At 45.3% G+C, this 27,177-nt stretch overlaps 1 protein-coding gene across 2 annotated transcripts in view; it reads right to left on the reverse strand.

Annotated features, from left to right (window-relative positions):
• LOC148506659 (mitogen-activated protein kinase kinase kinase 3-like) overlaps positions 1 to 27,177 on the reverse strand; it is a 223,137-nt gene that overhangs the window by 69,632 nt on the left and 126,328 nt on the right. For both annotated transcript variants that reach the window (XM_088446422.1, XM_088446421.1), the window contains exon 3: positions 18,534 to 18,631. In XM_088446422.1, coding sequence (XP_088302548.1) covers positions 18,534 to 18,631 — 98 coding nt within the window. The remainder of the gene's footprint in view (positions 1 to 18,533; positions 18,632 to 27,177) is intronic.

Genomic DNA, 27,177 nt, shown 5'->3' on the forward strand with positions numbered 1-27,177 from the left:
TCTGGGGCCTTTCAGAAAAGGTGTGTTTATACTGACAGATCATGTGACACTTAGATTTCACACAGGTGAACTTCATTTCACTAATTATGTGACCTCTGAATGTAACTGGTTGCACCAGAACTTTTGAGGGGCTTCATAGCAAAGGGAGTAATTACATATGCACATGCTAATTTTCAGAATTTTATTTACAGTATAAAGATTCTTCTTTATATATATGTTTCTCATTTCACTACGCCAAATTAGATTATTTTGTGCAGATCCATCACATAACATTCAGATAAAAAAATATGAGATATGGTAAGAACTTACCCTTGTTATCTCTATTTCTACGAAGTCCATAGGGTTCCACAGGATACCTTGGGGGTATAGGTGTGACGTCAGTCGCAGGGCACCAAAGAGTTAAGCTTTCAGCCTCCCAGGATGCACTAGGTCCCCCTCCTATACCCCGCCCCCGGGCCAAGGCACCTCAGTTAGTTACCAAGCCATAGGCCGGAGGAGGAGAAGGAAGAGAGAGAACAAAGATCTGGACACATACAAGAATCACATTCTCACCAGAGGGAGACGGAAAACCGGTGACCAGAGCAAAGCCCATCTGCAGCACAGGTGCGACAGGGCGGGAGTCCTGTGGAACCCTATGGACTTCGTAGAAATAGAGATAACAAGGGTAAGTTCTTACCATATCTCATATTTTCTACTTCAGGGTCCATAGGGTATCCACAGGATACCTTGGGGATGTCCCAAAGCAGTATCCTTTAAGGGTGGGGACGCTCCTGTGCAGAAAGGAGAATCCGCCGCCCGAAGGAAGCATCCTGAGAGGCGAAGGTGTCAAACCTGTAATACCTCACGAAGGTATGGACAGAAGACCACGTAGCAGCCTTGCAGATCTGAACTGCCGAGGCACCACGTCGAGCTGCCCACGAAGGACCCACAGACCTAGTGGAATGAGCCTTCAGAGAAGGAGGGACCGGTAGGCCTTCATGAAGATAAGCTTCAGAAATAGCCATACGGATCCAGGCTGCCAAAGTTTGCTTTGAAGCAGGCCAACCCTTTTTACGGAAGCCAAAGAGGACAAACAAAGCGTCCGACTTCCTAAACGAAGAAGTGCGGTCAACATAAGTCCTTAAGGCCCGCACAACATCCAAAGAGGCCTCACCCACGGAAAGACCCGGTGAGTTAAAGGCCGGAACAACTATTTCCTCGTTAATATGAAACTGGGAAACAACTTTGGGAAGAAACTCGGGCCGAGTGCGGAGCACTGCCCTGTTCCCATAAAAAACCAAGAAAGGGGGTCTACAAGAAAGAGCCCCTAACTCAGAAACACGTCTGGCCGAAGCAATGGCCAGAAGGAAAACAGTCTTAGCTGTTAGCCATTTAAGATCCACTGAGCCCAGTGGTTCAAACGGCGGTCCTTGGAGAGCCCTCAGGACCACAGCCAAATCCCAAGGCGCCACAGGTGGAACAAAGGGCGGCTGAATGCGGAGAACACCCTGCATAAAGGTGCGCACATCCGGGATTGTAGCAATCCTACGGTGAAACCAGACAGATAGGGCCGAAACCTGTACCTTCAAAGAAGCAAGGCGAAGCCCATGATCTAGTCCCGCTTGCAGGAAGGCGAGAATCCGAGACAGACGAAACTCCCGCGGTGCATAACCTCTCGGTCGACACCACTGGAAGAACGTATGCCACACGCGATGGTATATCCTCGCGGAAGACGGTTTCCGAGCTCGCAACATGGTACGCACCACAGAGCTGGAAAACCCCCGGGACCTCAGCATGGCCGTCTCAACAGCCACGCCGTCAAAGACAGCCGAGTCAGGTCCGGGTGAAGGCAAGGACCCTGAGACAGAAGGTCCGGTCGTAGCGGCAACCGCAGAGGAATGTCCACGGACAGACCCTGAAGGTCTGAGAACCAGTGCCGTCTGGGCCACGCGGGAGCTATCAACAGGAGCGTCCCTCCTTCCTGTTTGAATTTCCGGATTACCCGTGGAAGAAGGGAGACCGGAGGGAACAGGTATGCGAACCGGAACGTCCACCGGACGGACAGAGCATCCACCAGAGACGCCCCTTCGTCTCTTGTGCGAGACCCGTACACCGGCAACTTGTTGTTGTGCCGGGACGCCATGAGGTCGATTTCTGGAAGACCCCACCTGTCCACCAGTAGTTGAAAAACGTCCGGGTGCAGGGACCATTCCCCCGGATGAACGTCCTGGCGACTTAGAAAGTCCGCCTCCCAATTGAGCACTCCCGGGATGAAGACCGCTGATATGGCCGGAAGATTGCGCTCCGCCCAAACCAGGATCCGAGAGACCGCTACGAGAGCCGCCCGACTGCGAGTTCCTCCTTGCCTGTTTATGTAGGCCACGGTGGTAGCGTTGTCCGACTGGACCTGCACCGGGCGACCCTGGAGAAACCGCTGTGCCTGCTGGAGAGCATTGAAGACCGCACGGAGTTCCAAGATATTTATTGGAAGCTCCGCTTCTGTCGGCGTCCACCTGCCCTGGAACAAGTGTGGACCCGAAACTGCTCCCCAGCCCCGAAGACTGGCGTCCGTTGTCAACAGGACCCAATTTGGAACCCAGAACGGACGTCCCTTGTTGAGGTGGGTCGTCTGTAACCACCACGTAAGGGACAGGCGAACCTCCTGGGTGAGCACAATCGTCTGGGACTTCAGAGACTGAGTCAGCCCGTTCCACTTGGACAGGATCAGGTGCTGCAGAGGTCTGGAGTGAAACTGGGCGTATTCCACCATGTCGAACACCGACACCATGGAGCCCAGTAACCTCATCGCCGAGTGTAAGGACACCCGGCGGCTGTGCAGACAACTGCGCACCCTTGACTGTAAAGCAGAGATCTTGTCCTCCGTCACGAAGATCCTTTGCTGTCCCGAGTCCAATAAGGCTCCAAGATGCAGAATCCTCCGAGACGGGATTAGAGTGGACTTCTGCCAGTTGATTAGCCAGCCGTGCCGTTGCAGCAGTGCAATGGTCAGGTCCAAGTGGCGTAACAGGAGCTCTGGAGATCCTGCCACCAATAACAGGTCGTCCAAATACGGCAACATGCGGACTCCCTGCAGCCGCAGAGAAGCCGCCATGACCGCCATCACCTTGGTGAAAACACGTGGTGCTGTTGCCAGGCCAAAAGGTAACGCCCGAAACTGGAAGTGGTCGCTGCTGATTGCAAACCTGAGGAACTGTTGATGGCGCCAAAGAATAGGGACATGCAGGTAAGCGTCCTGTATGTCCAATGACACCAAGTAGTCCCCAGGTTCCAGCGCCAGAATGATGGACCGTAGGGTCTCCATCCGAAACTTCGGGACCCGCAAAGACTTGTTGAGTGCTTTGAGGTTGAGAATCGGACGATATGACCCATTGGGTTTCTGTACCAAAAATAGATTTGAATAGAAACCCTGGCCCCTCTGGGAGAATGGAACCGCCACTATAACTCCAGCCTGGAGCATAGTGTGCAATACCTTCCGCAGCTCCGTAGCCTTGTTCCGGTCTGATGGGAGACCCGTGGTGAAGAAGCGAGCCGGGGGTCTGTGCCGGAAGGAGAGGGCGTATCCGTGGGAAACCACCTCCAGAACCCAAGTGTCTGTCGTAGTGGTCGACCAACACTGGGCGAACTGTAGCAGGCGGCCTCCCACCCTGGGATCCCCCAAAGGGAGGCCCGGACCGTCAGGCCGCAGGCTTGTCATCTGGCTTGGGGGCCGGACGTCTGGTACTCCATGCCTGCTTCCGGGGCTTGACCGATTTCTTAGGGCCAGCCTGTCGAGGAAACGACTGTGGTTTGGGCCTGCCCTGGGCCCTAGATGACCGAAAGGACGATGGTCCCGAACCAGAAGGAGCAGCGGCCGACGGGAGACAGGCAGATTTGGCTGCCGCCAGCGTGGCCACAATCTTATCCAGATCCGGACCGAAGAGAACTTCTCCGGTAAACGGCAACGCTTCCAGACCTTTCTTGGAATCTGCGTCCGCCTTCCAGGATCGCAGCCACAAGGTGCGACGAGCAGCTACCGCTGCTGAAGAAATTCTAGACACCAGAGTACTAATGTCTAGAGCCGCCTCGTTGATGTAGGTGGCCGAATCACGGAGATTGCCAATCAACTCCGCCTGATCGGCCGGACAGTCGGATTCAAAAGAAGCCTCTAATGAATCCGCCCAGCGCTCCATCGCTCTGGCAACCCAGCAAATGGCCATAGCCGGCCGTGCTGCCCCCCCTGCAAGGGAATAAGCGGACTTCAGGCAGATTTCTACCTTGCGGTCCGTAGCATCCTTAAGGGAGGACATGGATGGCATCGGCAATGTGGCACTACGGACAAGAGGGGTCACGTGAGAATCCACCTGTGGAGGGGATTCCCACTTCGCAAAATAATTATCCGCGAACGGATAAGCCACCGCCAGGCGTCTCTGCGGCTGGTATCTTTTGCCAGGTTGTTTCCACGCCTCCTCTAAATGGTCCACCAACTGACCCGAAAGAGGAAAGACTGTGGCATCGCCCTTCACATCTTTGAAAAAGGCATACTTAGATTTAGCCGCTGCGGGAACTTCGTCCTCAATCACCAAGGCTGTGCGGACCGCCCGAATAAGTCCAGGAATATATACTTTGGACTTAGCATCAGCGTCCTTAGTATGGAGAGGTTCCTGATCGTAAGGATCTAGAATCTCCCCATCATCAGACGTCCCTTCGTCATCCTCATAAGGAGCGGACAGAGACGCCACCGGCCTTTTATGAGACCGCATCACAGACTCCCCTTGCAACACATCCGACAAGTGCTGTACAGAACTCGTCAGGGAGTTAACCCACGCTGGCTCCTGAGAACCCGGGAGCGGGGAAATAGGGAGACTGTGGGGTACCACCAATTGTCGTGGGAACCCCTGCATGGGTGACGACACCACAGACTGCTGGGACAAACCCATCGGAGTAAACGCGGGCTGCGGAGCTAACTGGCCCACTAAAGCTGTTAACGCCTGAGCGAAACAAGCCCAGGGCGGCTCCTGTACCGGTGCTGTAACCGTAATAGGCCGCGCCATGGACAAACACTGCCGGCAAAGGCCCTCCGCGCTACCCTCCCCCTCCGCTAACGGTACTTTGCACGTGGTACACTGTAGCCGGAGGGGAAAATCACTTTCAGACATGATGGCACCACGTATGTGACCTCTCTCACCAATTAAGTATTAAATAGGCGAGAGACCACCCTGCAGCACCGCACCGCAAGGGCTTTAGCCGGAGGGGAAAATCACTTTCAGACATGATGGCACCACGTATGTGACCTCTCTCACCAATTAAGTATTAAATAGGCGAGAGACCACCCTGCAGCACCGCACCGCAAGGGCTTTAGCAGAAAGAACAGGGACAGTAATAAAGCTGACAGTTTAGAGAAGAAAAGATTACAGGCAGCAGCGCTAGCACAGTCACATACAATGCAGAAAAATAACAATTCCTGCACTAACAGCGCTGATCACTCAACTACACAGACACAGGGCCTGGTAGGACACAGCGCTGCATACACAGACCTGACCACAGCGGAGGAGAGGTATGCGGGGGGACCCAGACCACGATGCTTCCGTCCAGCGCTTCCAGCAGCGTTCACCATGCGTTCTGGAGAAGATGGCCGCCGAGGAGCAGAGAGGAGGCTGGCCTGGGGGAGGAGCGCTGCCACAGGACCAGTCGGCAGCATGCAGAGAGGGCTGTGTGCAGCGGGGGAGGCGCCGGCTGTGAGACAGGGAAGGCGCGCTCCCCTGGCATGCATTTAACCCCTGGGACGCCGCAGCGCTACCGCTCTGCTGCGGTCCGCTGTCCCAGGGGGTAGTGGAAGCGCAGGTTGGTCGCCTGGCTCCACGCTGCAGCCAGTCCCCAGGGAGCCCCCTGCCTGGGGACTTAGGACCATGTGATCAGCGGGGACCCACCGCGGGACCCCGCTGCTTACCTCTGTCCCCCTTGAATCCGGCCATGGTCCGGAGCATCTGGGGTCACCGCTAGCTGTGACCCCAGACGCCCACCAGCATCCCCGGATCAGTACCGGCGTTCTGGTACCGGCGGGGTGTAGGGAAGACAGCATGGACGTCAGGACTGACTGTCCATGCTGTTCATCCAGTTGTGCAGCCACAGCTGCATGAAGAATAAGCTTCAGGGGCTCTTCTAGCCCCCACTCCAACAGGTGCACCCGACTCCGGCCGGGCACCAAACTAAACTGAGGTGCCTTGGCCCGGGGGCGGGGTATAGGAGGGGGACCTAGTGCATCCTGGGAGGCTGAAAGCTTAACTCTTTGGTGCCCTGCGACTGACGTCACACCTATACCCCCAAGGTATCCTGTGGATACCCTATGGACCCTGAAGTAGAAAAATAATAAATTACAGTTTGTAATGTAACAAAAAAGGTAAAAAGCCAAGGGGGGTGAATCCTTTTGCAAGGCACTGTACCTCACCTCTAAATTGGCCTCGGCCCTCAACATCTCAGAGAATGTGGTTTCACCAAATTGAGCGGGTCCATAGAATTGGGGTAGAACGGGAAGCAGCAAACTCTCACCCCAGGACCAGTTATTGCTCGTTATCTTGCTATAGAACCAAAAAAATGGCTCTTTGGGCTTACAAAAAAATTTATCAATTGATTATTGATGGTGCCCATATCTTGATCTTTTAAGATTTTTCGGCTGCGGTCACAAAGAAACGCAAGGCTTTCATTAATGAGTGTAAATACCTTGTTGAATCACACAAACCCTTTACCCTGCTAAGCTCCGTGTCACTGATAATTGGCGCACACTGATTTTCGATGATCCAAAGGTTGCACATAAATACTTCCTGCCGTCCTCTGCATCTTCAGGCTCACCAGTATCACCTCCCACACGTTCCCCACACCGCTGAAGGGAATTACGGATAATGTAATTTGTTTTTTAGGGCGATGCCCTTTTGTCCTCTCCTGGGGATACTTTTTTTCTGATCTCTATTTCCCCTACAGTTAATAATTGTACAGTATATATTTAAAATGTGCCTGGCATTTTTTGGTTTCCCAACTGGAACCCACCATGTTTTTTTGGTATGGAAAATTATAAAAAATTGTATTGAAGCTAATTTCTATGTGTAACATTGTTTGCTGTTCCTTTGGAGTCCTTGTACTTTTTTATTTCACTGTTTTTCTATATTATTGTACAAGTGGAGGTGTTTTTTGGAACCGTGGCCTTGTCCAGAGGGTTTCTCCCAACTCACTGGAATAGGGGATCTTGTTTTAGGTTTTATTTGTTTGAAGTCTCTTGTCCGACTTAATCCCAGGACTAGTGTTGGTTAATGGTGAGCTGTTCAACTAATCTCCCTTACTCTTCTCCTCATGATTCCATTAATTTCCTCTCATGGAACCTAGGGGCTCTTAATACCCAAGTGTCAAGATTTTTGTGACAGTCGTCCAAAAGTCCCTTGGTGGATTTGCTATGTAGATCTGGGCCTATCTCAGGCTTTCTTGTTAATTTGGAAAAATCACAGGCCCTTTACCTCAAACATGGATTTGTTCGTCTATCATGGGCAGCACACTTGCCACTTAAATGGGCTAAGGGGCGACTCCCTTGTTTGGGGATTACTCTTATTAAAAATATTCATAATTTGTACAAATTTAATATGGGAAAATGTTAAATACACTTGCTGTTGATCTGGGGGAGCTGAGCCATCTTCAGTTATCTCACTTGGGTAGGGCGAACCTCTTGCGTATGGATTACTTTCCAAAACTCCTATACCCCTTCTACGTACTTCCCATTCTTTTAACTTGGAAAGAGATTACTTATATAACTCATCTATTTCGTAATTTCATTTGGAATAACAAGCGAACGCGGATTGGACTGTTTAAAATTATGCCAACCAAAACACAATGGCGATATTAATTTGCCGGATGTTTTAACATAGCAGTGCACTGCATTACTTTGTTACTTAAAGGATTGGTTGACGGCTCACCATACCTATGCTAATACCCCCATTAGAGAATAACTTTTTGCCGCGGACTTCTTTGGTGGCCTTTTTACATCTGACAGATCGGGAAATGCTGTCTGAAGTACTTGATAATCCCCTTCTTATGACCACAAGAAAAATCTGGTTGTCATCAGTCCTGTTCAATTCACTTATCTTTTTCACATAATCTGAACTTTCAAAACTGTGAAGCTGCACATATTTTTTCCATTTGGAAAACGGGTGGGCCAACTGGATGACCCTCAAAACGCACAAACCATTATCTTACTCTACAACTATAGCTCAATTTCCTGTTATTGGTGCTTATGGATTATCTTTTCTTCAGGCCCAATATTACTTGAGTAAAATGTCTAAACTAATCCTGGCGAGAGATTGGACAACCCTCTGGACACTTTCTTATTGCAGCATCCTCTCTCTAGAGGAGCTATCTCCTCTTACTATAGGTTTCTTAGAACCATTGTGGACCACTCTTCCCTAAAGACAGGAATGTCCCAATGGTTGGAACATTTTCCTTCCTTATCTTTAGATGACCTTCTGAATATGTTGTTATACTCCATTAACACAGTCCCTGTTACTAAATTTACAAAAATGTATCTTAACATATTTCATCGCTCTTACATCTAACCTCATAGATGTTTCCTTATGGATGATTCTGCTTGTCCTAAATGTAGACAACCTTCAGCTGACTTCTATCATTGTTTCTGGGCTTGTCCTTTTTGTTAGATCATACTGGCTGGGTGTTTGACGTTTTGCTACTGCTCATTTAATCACCTATGCCCCACTCACACCCGAAGGGGCCATACTTGGTCTTATACCTGCTGATACTCGGGTTCCTACAGATGTTAAGATATTGCTACTGGCAATTTCTGCATTTGCTTGCAAAACCATTTTGCTTTTGTGGATACAGCGTTCTCCACCAACCCTTGCAATGTTTAAAGAGAAACTTTTTTTTATTTTTCTTATGGATTGGCTGAAGGCCTCTATCTAGAGATAGAGATATGTACCAAAAGATTATTTGCAATGAGGGAGAGTTATATAGTGGTTCTTCCTACTTCTACTAAGGAAGCTACCTAACACTGCTTTTGTAGCACTTTGTGGTATGAAAACTCATATTCTTCTTCAGGATCCCCCAATTTCCTTTTAACGTACAAATGTTGTCTGGTGTGGTTCCAGAATCCCTCCAAACTATGTATTTTTCTGTACAGTGAATTTATTATTGTTTTTGTGTTAATCATATGACATTCTTATGGACACTGATTTGTTCTTTTGTATACTAATGCTTCACACGTGAAGCTATTTATTGTATTCTTTTGATGCTTCAATAAAGAAAATATAAAAAAAAGATTATATAAAAAATAAAAATATATCTACAAGCCACAAATCTAATGATGGGTTAGCTTATTATAGCAACAGCTAGTACCTGATGTCCATGCAGAAGTGTATGAGACCGTACAGAGCAATGCAGTTTGCTTAACTTTACCTACTTTTTAGTGTCACTTCATAGTAAAACAAATGAGCAATTAAATGAACTGTGAGACGTTAATCTGCGGAGCAGCTTTGCACTAAAAGCCATTGGGCCTGATTCATGGCTGTACGCTTATGCCGCTGCAGTTGCGTTCCCATACTCCGTTAAAGTGGAATATATACAAATGCTATTATACGCATTTCCCGCATGTAGGAGCGTGAGATGGACTGTGTAAAACGCCCACTTATCTGTGCACTATGCAGATCTGTCGGCTGGTCCGGGCCCCCCTATATCACCCACACATCGGCTGCTCGAGTATGTCCTCTGTCACACAGATTGAACTGTGTAACCTCCACAAAATATGACCACTGTGTATGCGGTACTGCGAGAGAGAACTCAGCTGCAGGCACAAGCACGCTCATGACACTCACTTTATACGCCCACAACACAGTCTCTCTCTGCGTTGTAATCACCGCTCAGATACACAAGTCCTCTTCAGTGGCCTTTTCATATCTTTGCTATTAGTAGGTAAGTGTGGGTGCAATCACAAACGCAGGTTCCCGAGGTTATTCACGGATGTGCAGGCGAATAACATTGTCTATTTGCGAAAACATCGGCATAGCGTCCAACGCTGAATCAGGCCAATTAGAGGCGTACCTGGCTGCATCTGCGTCTTTTCCCACAGTCGTGTCTTTGTTTTAATGCCGCAAACAATTCTCTTCCTACTGAGATGCCCACAGGCAGCGCCACTAATGCATCTCAATGTGTCCTTGCAACATCGAAGCTGGCACCAGCCCTATGGGAGGTGTAATTCCTCCTTCTGAACATGGCGCCCCGTGCCAGAGCTACTGTATTTTTAGACGCAGTTGCTGTCAGCAACACACCTGCCTCTGGCTAGCCAAAATTAGTCTTCAATCTAGGCTAGCACCCCTTCCCACCTGACCATTATTGAAGACTCAACAAAAGACTATGTATAAGGCACTAGATATAAGATATTGACTAATTTAATACATATACAATAAACATGTTCATACAATCAATAATAGCATAAATAAACAGCATTAAAATGAATAATGAAAAACAATAAATTACATCAGAGAAAGTAATACATGCACTGGCAGTGTCACATCAGTGACCTGAAAACATGGATATAGTGTACACAGAAAAGTAAATGACCAAAAAATAAATATAAATAAAAATATAAATATTTATAAAAAAACAGTGTGGCCACAAAAAAAAAAAAAAAAAAATATATATATATATATATATATATATATATATATATATATAAAATAGTTACTAAAATAGTTATCCAACTGTGACTCTTTTATGGAGAATGTTGTAAATTGTATCCTTTTTTATGTGCAAGTGCTTGTAGCACTATCACTGTCCGCTTATAGCAGTAAGATTTCCAGCAAGGATAAATAATTTGTTCCAACAACAATTACTTTAAAAGAGTTTTTTCCTGCTGTGGATTTGAGAATGTTGTAATTTGTATCCTTTTTTATGCAGGTGCTTGTTGCATTATCGCTGTCCGCTATATAGCAGTAAAATAATGTTCAAACAATTTCCAGCAAGAATAAATAAATTCCAATTCTCCACAGATGGGCAATAGTATAACGCGTTTCTCTGCCTCGCAGGCTCATCGACGGCTTCTTCAGATCTATACTATTGCCCATCTGTGGAGAATTGGAATACCTACACGGGTTGCTGCTGGATGAAATTTACTGAGCCTTCTTTCACGGCTTTATGAGGTACACGATGATCGACTAGATGCCATTGCGGGACTGCATATACCATAACTGGCTAAGCAACAGGTGCCTCCTTGTTAAATAAGTTTTATACATGTATACAAGAGATACTAACGGGGATTGAGTCCTGAGATCTAAAATGGTATGCATGCATGCTACGTATACTCACCCAGCAACCCATATGTAATTTAATCCATAATCAAAAATCCACAATTTGAATCCACAGCAGGAAATTCTTTTAAAGGAATTGCTATTGGAACAATTTATTTATTCTTGCTGGAAATTGTTTAAACATTATTTTACTGCTATATAGCGGACAGCGATAATGCAACAAGCACCGGCATAAAAAAGAATAGAAATTACAACATTCTCAAATCCACAGCAGGAAAAAACTATTTTAAAGTAATTGTTGTTGGAACAACTGATTTATCCTTGCTGGAAATCTTACTGCTATAAGTGGACAGTGATAGTGCTACAAGCACTTGCACATAAAAAAGGAAACAATTTACAACATTCTCCATAAAAGAATCACAGTTAGATAACTATTTTAGATATAGATATATATATATATATATATATATATATATGTTTTTTTGTGGCCACACAGTTTTTTTTTACAAATATTTCTATTTTTATTTTTATTTATATTTATTTTTTGGTCATTTACTTTTCTGTGTACACTATATCCATGTTTTCAGGTCACTGATGTGACACTGCCAGTGCATGTATTACTTTCTCTGATGTAATTTATTATTTTTCATTATTCATTTTAATACTGTTTATTTATGCTATTATTGATTGTATGAACATGTTTATTGTGTATGTATTAAATTAGTCAATATCTTATATCTAGCGCCTTATACATAGTCTTTTGTTGAGTCGTCTTGTTTTTTGGGGGTATACAGTATTCCCCCATTTGTAGCAGGCGAGCTGTGAATAGGATATTGGCAACACGTTTGAGTCCATCTGTCTATATTAGGTTCAGGGCCTGATATTTTGTGTTTCTCTGTCCCTTATTGGTTTTAAGCAGGGATCTGGCATTTTGACTGCACTTTAACAAGAGGTACACTCTAGGTAAGTCCTAAAAAATTTATACTGTAGTGCAGCTATGGGTTGATTTTTGGGGCGTGGGTCCCCTGGATTGCTTTGGTTGGGCTGCTTCAGGGCATCACATTATATACACATTTTTCCTTTCTTGCACTTTTAGCACCTCTATTGTTTGTTTAATATATATGCATTATTTTCACATCTTTATTTTTCACTTTACTATATGCAGCAGCAGCTGCTCTCATCTATCCTACACCTTTTTACACTTCACCTTTCCTTATTGGAGTGATGCCCTGGGATGGCTCAGCTGGGCTGGTTTGGGGGTGTCCTGCGCTCTGGATTTCAACCCCAGTATGTTAGGGACCTACCCCTCAGAGGTTACCTGGGCGCGGTGGCCATGATTATGACAAAACCTCTTTTATTATTTGCAAAATTCTATTGCAAAATGTATTATATATAATGAGTAATGTTGGAGTTGTGCATCTGTAATTCTTTTTTGTATGTTTGCAACAATAGTCTCCACAGGTAGCACCTCCCACTATATATATTATCAGGGTGTGCAGTATAGGGCCCCCTTTCCACAAGACCCATAGTGTATCAGCCTAGTGCTGATGCGCTGTGTCTTACCTCCTGGCCGGCCTCACTGCACATGCACGAGATCTCGCAAACATATACTTTTCAATCAATGCCAAGTACTTGCTTTACATGATCTTTAAGGAGTAGATAGTCAAAGGAGCAGATTCAACTAGCCACAGGGTATACCAGGCGGCTAAAGATCTGCCTTGCACTATTACATCAAAACCGCTACCCCATGCGGTAATCCCAAGGAGGGGGGGGGGGAATTTAAAGCTCATTTTTTTACTAGTAGCCCCAGGAGTCGGCTGCTACGAGTTTAGTTACAGGAAAACTGATTATATGTTCCCATTGTATTGATAGGCTATAGTTTTATTCCTCAAAATGGCTGCCTCCATTATATATAGGGAATAGGTACATTTTAAGAGGTGGGATATATGGTGCACTAAATCTTCAAATACTAACACACTAAAAACATTCACCACTTCCTTGTTCTTTTCTGTTTTTATTGTCAATAACAAATGTGGTGCCAGTAAAAAATAAACCAATTAATTGGTCTATTTACTAAGCAATGTTAGGAGACAGAGTGAAAAGTGATAAGGTGCCAGCCAATCAGCTCCCAACTGTCATTTTTCAAACACAGTCTGTGACATGGCAGTTGGGATCTGTGTATGGTAACAATCAGCCAATTTGCCGACCGTTACTAGTAAAATTATAGGCCTTTCACGATTGGCAGATCTGTCTTTTCTGAAACTGATCTGCAAATCACTGATAAAGATCTGTAATGTATGGATTGGGAAAGATCTGATTGCTGATGTATTGGGGCCTTTAGTCTGTGAATTGTTGGTGCTTCCTTTTCCCTTTAAGACCACATGAATTCTTCCAAATTTCCCGACAAACACTATGTTATTGTTTTGGGTTGAAGTTCAGAAAGCTCTTCACTTAATCATAACATGACAGTCTTTCCTCTGCTGCGTGTTCCCAGACAAGATGACATCTCTGTGTTTCCTACTTGGTGGAAAGGTTACCAGCTGTGTTGTTTCATTAGAGAGTGATTTAAAAAAAAAAAAAAAACATTCACGTTAAAGCTACATACTTACTGCGTGTTTGTGCAGAATATGTGATTTTTGGTGCCTGTCTTAAATGGCTGAGACTCCTCCTTCAGCTCATGAAGTTAAATATCCACCTCTACTTACAGCGAAGAAAACAACAAACAATGAAAACACTATTAAACCCAAACACTGACACTTTCACATGTACTGTAAAGGAAAAATACATTGTATAGTGTTAATCTGACATTCCACTACAACTCTGGGCCTAATTCAGACCCGCTCGCGAGCGCTGAGTGCTCGCAAACGCGTCTATGTTGGCCCAGTGCGCATGTGCACGACGGAGGCAGCTCCGGGTCTCGCGACAAAGGAGGCGTGCTGTCGATGGTGAGTGACAGCACGCCCCCTTTCGAGGGCGTGCAGGGGGCGTGGCTGCCCAGATGGAGGCGTTCCCATGGGAACGCCTACCGTCTGGGGCCGGTCCCACTGACATCACAAGTGATGTCAGTGGGAGTGCTCTCAGCTCTGATAGAGTCGAAAGCACTCCAGGGCTTGCGGCAACGAGACCCAACCACAAGGGTCTCGTCGCAAGCCCGATGGTCACGATTGTCTTGACCATCGCGACCATCTTCCTGGCCGCTCGCTATAGCTGTGGGTGGTCACCCACAGCTATACGAGCGGCCAGGATGCCGCTCTAAAAATAAAGAAGGACGGCCCTGATTCAGAGCGAGCGCTCTGTCAGAGCATCCGGATCTGAATCAGGAGCTCTGTTTCTAGGAAACAGAAATTCGCAATCTATTATAACATGCTGTAAACTCCCCATCCCGCATCTTTAGGACATGGGATCTTATGTCGGTCAAAAAGCTACTATAACTGAGTTGCTGTGACATCACTGGCCCCTCCCTGTGTAAGAAATAACCAATCACCTCCTTACTAATGTGACAGCCTGATTCAGACATATTTAGTTGGATGTATACATACTGTAACTGTATAAGACACTCTAAATATATACAGGTTGAGCCTCCCATATCCAAATATTCCGAAATACGGAATATTTTTAGCATGACTGAAATAGTGAAACCTTTGCTTTCTGATTGTTCAATGTACACAAACTTTGTTTAAAGCACAAATTATTAAAAATATAGTATATAACCTTCAGGCTGTGTGTATAAGGTGTATATGACACATAAATGAATTTCATGTATGTACACAAACTTTTTTTGACGCACAAAATGATTTAAAATATAGTATAAAATGACCTTCAGGCTATGTGTATAAGGTGTATATAAAACATAAATGCATTCTGTGTTTAGATTTGGGTCCCATTCCCAAGATATTTAATTATTTTATGCAAATATTCCAAAATACGGAATATTCTGATATCCAAAATACCCCTGGTCCCAAGCATTTTGGATATGGGAGACTCAACCTGTACACTCCAAATATACTATTCAACAATTTAGCACCATTTTTAATATCTATTAATGCAAAATGGTGTCTCTAGGTCCCCTAAAAAAAAAATACATGTTCAAATGCAGACCTAAGCACTAAACAGTTAATTAGCAATGTTCCAGAGCAAATATTATTCACAGAAATTTAATGGGAACTTCCAAGAATGTTTGTGTAGCAAGAACTTCCTCATAGTTCCATGCAATGACCTCTATTCCAAGAGTAGCAAAGTATAGTGATAATTCTGTAATTCTCATTTCCCAATGTTGCTCTGATGCACCTAAGGCGCAAACGTTATTTGTAATTAAATAAAATATTCTCAGCAGCTATGGTGCCTTTGTTTACTAGAGTAAAGGCCCCCATACACCTACCGACCGGTCGCGCCATCCTGCGCTGAGATCGGAAGCACCGATCTGCCACTCGGAAATGGCGACCGACGGCCATCGTCATTCCGTCAGAGGATCGGTCAAATTCTCCATGTTAAATTTCATCGATGTACAAATCAAGATCATATTTTGATCGTGATCGGCAAATCAGTGAAATCCAACACAGGTCCTGCAATTTCAGGTTGCAGGAATGCGGCGATCCGTCAGTAGGGTATGGGCCCCTTACGTTAAATTATAGGCAGTAGGATAGATTCATAGGTAGTTCTAGAGGCAGATACACGCAAAGCCAAGTTGCTGCTGAAACATATTATTACTGAAGACATTTATATTTGCTTGTTTTCAGAGCCAGTATTTTTTCCAAGGTAATAATGTTTACTTTGAACAGGGATGTGCGGTCAGGTGAGGCAGAGCCTTTCCAGTCATACTTAGGTATACTCCAAAATTTTGACTATAAAAAAAACATAAAATTAACATACAGCTCTGAATAAACCCCAAAGCTCCTTTCCACTACAAATATGTAATATAAAATGTAAAAGTTAAAAAGATTGCTTCTGCCAGGCTGTGTATCTATAAGAATGCCTGTCAAAAATTATTAGAACTAGTTCACAGTATATACATTTGTATTGGAGAGCACTATCCTGTCAGTGACTATTTATCTTTCTGTGTGACATGAGAGGAACTGTCGGTGAGGCAATCGGTGTAAGGCTGATGTAACGTGAAACCAAAGACTAGTCCATCAAGATTAACTTTTTGTAAATTTGTTGTTTATCTTGAGCAAGTCATAACAATGTTCCTGCCAGCCATTTATCAAATGACCTAATAAATCAGATTAACTGTTATAACAATAGATACCATCTCCTAAAAGTAATAGATAGATTGCACTAAACACCTCCTGGTAGGAAATACCACAGCCTGACTACCCCCTTGTCCTCATACCCCACTAACATTTTGTTTGTTTTTTATTAAAATCGCCAGTAAAAACATGATGGAAATGTATGTTTGACACTACCAAAACAGTGTTGCCAGGTTTGTTGTACTTGACTTCAGGTGTCGCTGCTAAACTTCCGCCACTGCTTATTGGCCCGTACACACGGGTCGATCAGACAACGATCAGATATCGTTGTCTGACCGACCAGCATGTGCTGTATGATCATTATCGAACATCCAGCACATGCAGCATCACCCAAACGACTTAACGATCGCGGGTCGCTATAGAAAACAGGCTAACCTGGTCGATATCGACCAGGTTGGCCTGCATGCACAGGCGAGGGTCAATATCGATCATCTGTGCCCGCTCATCGACCATCATTTGGTCGTTGAAAGGGGCTAATTTTCCGGTCGATATAAACGATCGAAAGATAAACAATATTGTTATCGTTTATATTGACCAGAATATCTGACCGTGTGTACGCACCATATGACACAGCTAGAGAGAGCAAAGATTGATGCACTAGATGAAAATGTTACATAAATACAAGACTAGTCATAGGCGTCACGCCAATTAGGTGTGATTTGACTTGTGTGACACGTTTTCATGGCAAACTCACACTGCGAAGTGTAGCTGCAATCCAATTTCAAACTCTCATTGTTTTTTTCAGAAGAAAACCCACGTTTTTTTTGGTGCGTACCTCCCTGAGGGTGAGATGGTAAGGGGGGGGTCTTTATTTTAAGGTAAAAATGTCAGGACATAGGGCCTGATTCAGAGACTGAATCAGGGCGTTTTTGTGGGTTTTTTTGTGACCACCTACAGCTATTGCGAGCAGCCAGGATGATGGTCGCGATGGTCAAGACCATCGGGGCTTGCGAAGAGACCCTTGTGGTAGAGTCTCGTGGCCGCAAGCCCCAGAGAGCTTCTGGCTCTAATAGAGCCGGAAGCTCTCCCACTGATGTCACTGGTGAGGTCAGTGGGGCTGCCCACAAACGGCAGGCGTTCGCATGAGATCGCCACCGTTTGTGAAGCCACTCCCCCGCCACACCTACAAAACGGGGCGAGCTGTCGATCAACATCGACAGCCGCCCCTTTTGTAGTGGGCCACAGAGCAAGAGAATTTCTCTCTCGCTCCGAGGCTTGCGCACGCGCAGTGCGGCCGCTGCGCGTGAGCAGAGCACACCATCGACCCGCTCGCAAGCGGGTCTGAATCAGGCCCATAGCGCAGAACCCCTTGGACAGCCCCCTAATGACTAATTAGGCATTTAGAAGTTTTCAATAAGCTTAATTGGCCCAATAATGACATGTCATTTCTGGGTCTTAAGAAAATGGCCTCAAATTACCCCCAAATCAACTTTTTCATTAGTTTATGCACCCCAAATTGAATTAAAGTATTTTTAAAATGAAAAATAATTGCTTTTAAATTTTTACATTTTTTTTTTTTTTTTAAATGTAGTGTCCTTGAATTACAAAATCACAGGTTTTTGGGTTTTTTTTGCACTTTTTCGTTTAATTGGTTTGAAAATAAACAAAAAAATGTTTGCTTTTTTTATAATTTTTTTAATTTTTTTTAATAAACTTTTCAAATCAGCCATTTGACACCTTTTAAAAACCTCCAGTGCTTTCCTTATGCCCACTAATGGCCTTCTGTATGATTCTGCTAACGAAACTGTCACTTTTTGGAGGTCCAAGATGATCTCCCCACTTTTTCATGCACTTCTCCCAAGCCGTATGCTATAGAAAACTCACACTCCCTTACCGCGAGTAGCGTGAGTGGGCATTTCTAATTGGATTGTGCGTTTCTCATGAGAGAGCATTAGTGTGAAGTGTGTGAGTTTCATGAAAGAAAGTCGCACCTAATTGAATTGACCCCATAGAGAAAATGAAACAATACAATAAAACACAAACAATGTATTGAAATAAACTGATGCAAAATCACCTGCTTGTTATTTTTGTTGCGATTACTGTCCAGTAATCCTCCGCACCTCCCCAGCGCAGCCAGGTCCTTCATGATCAGATTGAGGGCTTCCTCTTCATCTGAAATAGATTACAATGAATTAGAAGTAGTATTACTAATATCGACCTTTACTTATATTGTGCCAACATATTATGCATATTTCCAAGTACTGAAAATACGGACCAGCATCACTGCAGACAGGAGGATATTGATAGTACAAATAAAGCATTATATTTCACTCTGATATATGATATGCCTTATTCCCTGATATTGTATAGCTCTTTTTCTAGGTTGGGTATGGGATCCCAGCAGTCGGGATGCCAGCGGTCAGAATACCGACAGTGGCATCCCAGCAGTCAGAATCCCTATACCCAAAGGTAAGTACCCCTTCACTAACCCCTATCCCTTCACCTAACCGTAACCCACCTTTCCTGCAGCCTAACTCTAATCTCCCTCCCCACAGCCTAACTCTAATCTCCCTCCCCGCAGCCTAACTCTAATCCTCCCTCCCCGCAGCCTAACTCTAATCCTCCCTCCCCGCAGCCTAACTCTAATCTCCCTCCCCGCAGTCTAACTCTAATCCTCCCTCCCCGCAGCCTAACTCTAATCTCGCTCCCCGCAGTCTAACTCTAATCCTCCCTCACTGCAGCATAACCTTAACCCTCCCCCTCATACTTACCTGCCGGGATGCTGGTTCCGGCATTCTCACCCATCAGCATTTCAGGGCCGGGATGCTGAGCACCGGCATTCTGTCTGCAGGGATCCCAATTACATGCTGTTTTTCTTACCTTTTGAACATTACTATGTTTGTCAATATATTCTTTACTTTTGTCTGCGTTTTATATAATGTAATGCATCCTTATATTTCACTCCAATAAATAAAAAAAGTATCTATCCATCTATCAATGAGGTTCTACTTTTTCTAATCCTGGCATGTTTTCTAGTAGTTTTGTGTTTTCTCTCTCTTATACTGTATATTAAAGCAATTGTAACACCTGAACTGAAATTTAAACTAAAATCACATTAATGGGAGGATGCGTATAATTATCTAACATGGTCATTGTGCTGTCATTTTTACAACTCCTTAAACAAAACAATTAAAACTATATATATGGTATATACTAAATTCTGATATAAAAATCATAATTGTGCCTAGACATGATGCAAGTGGCATAAACTGTGCATATCTTGTCTGGGAGGCATATATATATATATATATATATATATATATATATATATATATATATTGTATAACACTGTTATAGATAGGCAGAACATATCTTTGCATTGATTTTTAGGCTTGCCAAGAAAACACAAAGCAGTGTAAAACTGAAACAATCATCAAAAACAGTTTTACTAACAAGATTCTTCTCCCAATTACCCTCTTAAATGTGGATTTTAAAATCCTAGTTAAAATCGTTCCGTACCCTTCCTCCTTTAGTTTGTTTTGTCAATAAAAATTATTGATGATAAAATCCTAGGTAAAGTCACAGCTAATCGCTACAAACCATTCTTCTAACGACGTAGATGGACCAACTACTCGGTTGGGGGAATTCCAACTAAATAGCCGCAATGGCCACTTTTTCTGTGACACCCAATCCCTACCAACATGTAGTTGACTCTGGATGCCAACAAGACTTTTGATAAGGTCTCTTGGCCATTCATATTGAAAAAATTAATGCTTAGGGATTTTGGGTTTGGCTTTACGAACCTCATTAAATATGACTGCAGAGTGGTGAATCGAATAGAGCATGAATTTGTTTGACATGGGTTGCAACTCTCATTACTCTAGTTCCAAACTGCCCCTGGAAGCAACATTAGAACAAGAACCGTTGGTCAGAAGCTTTATGGATTGGGTTTCCATGGCAAAGCAGCAGCACACAAGCCTCAGATCACCATGCGCAATGCCAGACGTTGGCTAGAGTTGGACTCTGGAGTAGTGGGAATGCAGTTTCTGGAGTAACAACTCATGCTTCACCACCTGGCAGTTTGACAGAAAAATCTGTGTTTGGTGGATGCCAGGAGAACACTTCCTGTCCAAATGCGTGCCGACAACTGTAGAGTTTGGTGAGGAATTGGTCTTGGGGATATTTTCATCATAGCTTGAACTGGTCCCTTTAGTTCCAGTAAAGGGATATCTTAAAGCTACAGCATACAATGACATTCTAGAAACATTTGTGCTGACAACTTTGTGGCAATACTTTGCTGAATGACCGTTCCTGTTTCACCATGCTAAAGCCTCCATGCAAAAATTGATGTCCATCAAAAAAATAAAAAATTGCCTTCTTGCACAGAACACTGACCTCAACCCCATTGAACATCTTTGGCATGAACTTGAATACTGACTGCAAGCCAGGCCTTATCGTCCAACTTTAGTGCCCACCATCATATGGTCTCGTGGCTGAATGGATGCGAACCCTGGCAGCCATGTTCCAAAATGTAATGGAAAACTTCCCAGAAGAGTGGTGGCTATAACAGCAGAAAAGATGGGTGCAACTCCATATTACTGTTTTAGTGGCCATGCGTTTGGAATGCGTAGTCAACAATCACATACACATATGGGTGCGATGTTTGTGTGTCCACATATTTTTGGCCATGAATTGTATATGAAAACAAATAAAACCAAATAATGAAATATTCTATTAGTATAGGGGTGTATTCTGAGCCTTAACAGACAACATATTTGTATAACAGTATTACATGATTTCCGGTGCAATTAAGAAAAAGCAAGGCTGATCATTTCCAGGAATAATCAGGCATTTAACTGTAGATTAGTCAAAATCATGCTATTGCTTTCTAGAAAAAAAGACACTGATAGATGAAACACATTTCTTGTTTGAAATATTTAATTAAACCCATAAATCATGAATGATATCCTATTAGACACTATTTCAGGCCCAACCTCATGTTAGTGCTGTCCTGAAGTCATTACCGGATACAAACTGGGGTAACCCATGGGCACTCTCCCTCTGTAGGCTCCTGGACAGCAAAGGCCTATTTTATCTTTTCATCTCATTATGAGTTTCTACAGTCCTCATTAGACCTCTCCAGGATTAAGACAGGTATAGAATATATATATATAGTATATATAAATGGAACACTTACCCCCTTTGCAAAAGACAGATCTTCTCAAGATGTTCTCCTACTCTATGAAAAATGTCCCTTCTTCTTTCTACTCTGAAATGTTAATCAGTATTCTCCTTTGGGCTTACATCTAACTCTTGCACACTCTTTTGTTCGGTATTGAACACCCATACGCCATTGTGATATAGTATTGGTTGTTCTTTAGCTGGACAGTAGGTTACTACTGCCTCTGTTTCTACCTGGGAAGTGCCTTATATGTTTATTATTGTGCTTCATCTTGTTCCATGATTGCTTTTATGTCTCCTTTGCCAATATGTCCATGAACTTGTCTTGTAATATAATTTTTTCTCTCTCTCTCATTTGATGACTTTACTGATTGTGCGACTTGTCTGTTTATTGTTGTTCAGCTTCAATAGAATAAAATGTAAAAAAAAAATGAATAGTTGTTTGGTTCAAATCTTTTGATGCTAGACACAATGCAACTTTGCTATAGAACCCAATTGTTCTTGAGCTTGTTTGAAAAGATACCATTTTAAAAACCCAGCAGAGATATCTATTTGGTTCGGCACTGTCAAGTCCCATTTCCAGAGTACAGTAAATCATTTTCTATAACGTAAAATAGTATTAATCCATAAAAGGCTGCGTAGATTGAAATAAATAAATTGCTATTTGCCCCAGGGACCTCGTGGAGAGATGAAATGTAAAATATTTTCCAGGCTAGTAAAACCACAACATGCTTTCTGCAGATTACCATTAAGATCAACCGAACAGGGAACGGCCCCCAAAATGTTTCTTTCTCTATCAAGAAAGCAGGACTACACTCACACAAAGGACTGATCCCAGGCCAATACTGCTGTGTGACTGGATCATGTAGCCCCCCCCCAACAACCTCCATCTGCAATACGTAGCACTTATCATGTATCAATGTCCTATTTCCCTACAGATTGCAATGTTCCAAGCAGGGCCCTCATACCTCTTTGTCTGTCTATTACCCAGTCTCGTCTTACTACTGTTTTGTTACCAATTGTAAAGCGCAACAGAATATGCTAGCGCTATATAAACAACTGTTAATAAATAAATGCATTCAGGATATTCTACTAATATTCATAGACGTTGTGTATTTCAGTTTTATTAAGGAAGACTGAACACCTGTATTAATTCATATTTCGTTAAATATTAATTCAGCCAACAAAAAGTGACCACTGTATCACAGAGAACACTACACTTTAAAGGTCTCTAACATGGACAAAGGCCAACATTGGTAATTGCCTATATCAGGTTTTGTCAACGCAGGGCAATCCAGCTGCTGTAGAACTACACATCCCAGCAAGCACTGTCATAGTATTACCATGCCCTAACAGCAAAACTGTGGAAAGACATGCAGGGGCGTGTAGTTACACATCAGCTGGAGTGCCACACGTTACCTACCCCTGCACTATATTAGGAGTTGTGACAAACTTCTTAGGACATAATTATGTTTGTGAATGTTCTGACATTTAGTTTTACTTTACTGCTGCATTTATAAAATAAACTGCATCAAGTTTCAAATGCCCGATGCTAAAAGACCGAAGAAAATTGGATATATTTTTCCTCCTACTCACAAGTAATCCATACACACGAATAGGTTTTGCAACGCGAGAACAAGTTTGGTGAGTTAATCTGTTAGCATTGCTATATACTTAGTTGTTGTGTTTCAGGTACACTGCTTTGTGGTCGTCATATGATGTTGACAGAAGATGGAAAGAAATTTCTAACCATCAATCTCTTGCGCAACAGGAGCCAGACAGAACATCACATCTAGTATGTCCCTTTTAAAGTCGCCTTCACACATTTTGTGAGCTGAAACAATTTTTACAGTGGACATGGAACGTTTAATCATCCAAATTAAAATTTATTTATTATCCCTTAGGGGTGCCTAACCCTAACCTCCCCCCCTAGTGCCTAACCATAACCCCATCTGTAAGTGCCTAAACTTAACCCCCCCTTCCCCGCAGCCTAAACCTAAGTCTCCCGGAGGGAGGGGCCTTTGCCCACAGTCCCCCCCCCCCCGTGGCTGTCCGCGCCCGCCGCCCGGCTTACCTTTGTTCGGTGTGCCGGGCTCCCAGCGTAGGGATAATGATAGGCGTCAGGATTTTGATGCCTATCATTAGACCCCTTGCGGGATTAGACAGTCGAGAAGCCGGTGGTTGGCATTTAGACCATCGGCTTCCTGACTGCATCCCCTCTGTTCCAACTGAAGAGAAGCTGTCCTATATCATCATGCTGCCACCAAAATGCTTCACAGGAAGATTAGTGTTCTATGGGTGGTAGCGTCATTGTCTTTTAGAATGAATGTCAAAATTCAACTTGGTCTCAGACCATAAGACATGTTACCACATGCTTTGGGGTGACTGGGTGCATTTCTTTGCAAAATTTAAATGGGCTTGAATTTTCTGTTTTGTGAGAAATGGCCTTTGTCTCGCGAACACACGCTATAGCCCAGTCATGTGCAGACACAGGGGATACACAGAGTGACCAGTTCCTGGCAGAAACTCCTGCAGTCCCTTTAATGTTGCCGTAGGCACGCTGGCAGCCTCCATGATTAGTTTTATACTTGTCCTAACGTCTTTGGATGGACGTCCTGATCTTGGCAATGTCTCTGTTCTGGCACGTTTTCTCAACGTACTGATAATTGTCTTCAGGGCCGGACTGGCCATCTGGCAATTCTGGCAGAAGGGCCGATGCCAAGATGGGCCGGTCCGGCCACTGATATGCAAGGCGGACGGCAGACCATATCTCCATTGATAAAATCACAAACTGTAGAAGAATCCTTCCCAAAATGGCCACCAGAGGGAGAGGTGGGCTCTAGTGTCTGCCCGGCTGGAGGCGGTACTATTGCTGCCAATCACAGGTGCATCCACCCCCCCACCCCGGGGGTCACAAGAGCACCAATATTCCCCCTGCGATCACAGCCCCCCTCCCGCAATTACAACAGCCCACCTCCCGCGGATGCCCCCCCCGCGATTACATCAACTCCTCCTCCCACGGGTGCCCCCCCTCCCACGATCGCAACAACTCCTTCCCCCGCGGGTGCCCCGTGCCCCCCCCTCCCGTGATCGCAGCAACCCCTCCTCCTCTGGTGCCCCCCCCCCCCCGCAGCGATCACAACAGCCTCTCCCCCACGGCCTCTCCCACGCGGGTGCTAGAAATGCACTAAAAATAAGGTTTATTCTATACTCATCACATCATATGTAGGGCTTGAGGTCTCAACGTTTCGGTCCCCACAGAACCATCCTCAGGAGGCACAACACAACAACAATAGCATCAGGGCATATAGCCCACCCAGAAACCAGCATCACACTGACCCTGTCTACCAGGCCCCTATGAATACCACATAAAGATGCCAAAACTGCGTATCAGCGCGGAGCGCATGTGACATAACACCCGTCACAATAATTCCATAAAATCCAACCTAAACACAAAATAACACGTTATTTTGTGTTTTAAGTTGGATTTTATGTTCTCTCTCACATGTACCAGGTCCCTATGAATACTATGGCCCTCATTTATAATTATATTAATTCTTTTTGTATTCCGGATACTTTACTAAGTGCGGTTAATGCCTTGCCTTGCTGTGATGTATTTGATTATTATGGCTTTTATCTATATCATTCTACTCCTGTTTGTGCTACACACTGTACTATTACTACATGCATTGGCTATTACTGTTTGATAATTGGAGCTGATTCAGACCCGCTCACTAGGATGCGTTCGCTTGTAGCTGGCCGATTGTCGCTTTCTGCGCATTCGTAGTCATCGCAATGCGCGTGCGCGAACACCGCAAGAGATCGGGAAGCATTCGCTCGCCCAGCATAGACAACCCAGATGAATGAGTGACAGGAGAGGCCGTTTATGGGTGGTGACAGGGGCTGGCCACTAGAAACGGGAGTGGAGATGCGAACACAGGCGTGCCTGAGTGTGTCAACGCCGTTACAGAGGCATGCATAATTAACAGGCAGCATGATCGTACACATCACCTGGTTGAAATACACACTGAATTGATCGCAGTGCTTGCAGAAGGGTATAATCAACCTCAAGCGCTGCAATCGCATCCGATGGTGCTCAATGAACCAATGGTTTCATGCACTTCCAGGAGATGACGTGCGCAAGTGGGCGTCTTATGAATGGCTGGTGGGCATCTGCATACACAAAGTGATCGCACGCCAAGACTTGCCGTGCGATCGCCTGCCTTGCTGGGTGTGCGCAGGATTTTCATACGCTGGGTGCAAGCGAACGCATCTAGCGAGCGGGTCTGAATGAGCTCCATCGTGCGTTCCAGCTGGAATGCGTCCTTGATTGCCCTGGTTATCTGCTGGGGATAATCACGTGATGCGCGGCTCTGCGCACGTGTGCCGAGACGGATGTTGTTTGCTTCTCGCACCCGGTGTGGATGCGGATGGATGTCGGTTGGTGAGTGTTCTCTACCGAGTTGGCACCTTTGAGCGCTGTTCTATAGGTGAGCAATATGTTTGATATAATTGGAATTATTGTGACGGATGTTCCGTGTGTGTGTAGTGGGCTCCCTGTGCTGGGTGTAGTGGGTTCCCAGCACTGCATGTGCGGTATAGTGTCCTCTAGGCCTGATTCAGACCCGGTCGCGAGCGCTGAGCGCTCGCAACCGGGTCGATGGTGGCCCAGAGCGCATGCGCACGACGGAGCCGGCTCCGTCGTGCGCATGCGCGAGACCCGGATAGCGACGGGCAAGCCGTCGCTCCGGGTCTCGTACCAAAGGGAGTGTGCTGTCGATGTTGAGTGACAGCACACCCCCTTAGGGCGGGCCGGGGGAGTGGCTGCCCAGACGGAGGTGTTCCCATGTGAACGCCTCCGTCTGGGGGAGGCTCCACTAACATCACGAGTGATGTCAGTGGGAGAGATTTCGGCTCTGTTAGTGCCGAAATCTCTCTGGGGCTTGCGGCAACGAAACCCTACCACAAGGGTCTCGTCGCAAGCCCAATGGTCGCGATGGTCTTGACCATCGCGACCATCTTCCTGGCCGCTCGCTATAGCTGTGGGTGGTCACCCACAGCTATGTGAGTGGCCAGGAGGCTGTTCTAAAAAAAAAATAGCCTGGCCCTGATTCAGAGCAAGCGCTCTGTCAGAGCGTCCGGCTCTGAATCAGGGCCTCTGGGCCTGATTCAGACCCGCTCGCGAGCGCTATGCGCTCACAAGCAGGTCCATGGTGGCCCAGTGCGCATGTGCATTATGGAGCCGGCTCCGTCGTGTGCATGCGCGAGACCTGGATAGCGACGGGCAAACCATCGCTCTGGGTCTCGTACCAAAGGTAACATGCTGTCGATGTTGAGTGACAGCACGCTCCCTTTGGTGGGCGGGCCGGGGGAGTGGCTGCCCAAACTGAGGCGTTCCCATGTGAACGCCTCCGTTTGGGGGCGGCCCCACTGACATCACGAGTGATGTCAGTGGGAGAGATTTCGGCTCTGTGAGAGCCAAAATCTCTCTGGGGCTTGCGGCAACGAGACCCTACCACAAGGGTCTCGTCGAAAGC

The sequence above is a fragment of the Taudactylus pleione genome, unplaced genomic scaffold, assembly GCF_031769625.1.
Source record: "Taudactylus pleione unplaced genomic scaffold, aTauple2 ptg000398l, whole genome shotgun sequence".
In the NCBI taxonomy this organism is placed as follows: domain Eukaryota; kingdom Metazoa; phylum Chordata; class Amphibia; order Anura; family Myobatrachidae; genus Taudactylus; species Taudactylus pleione.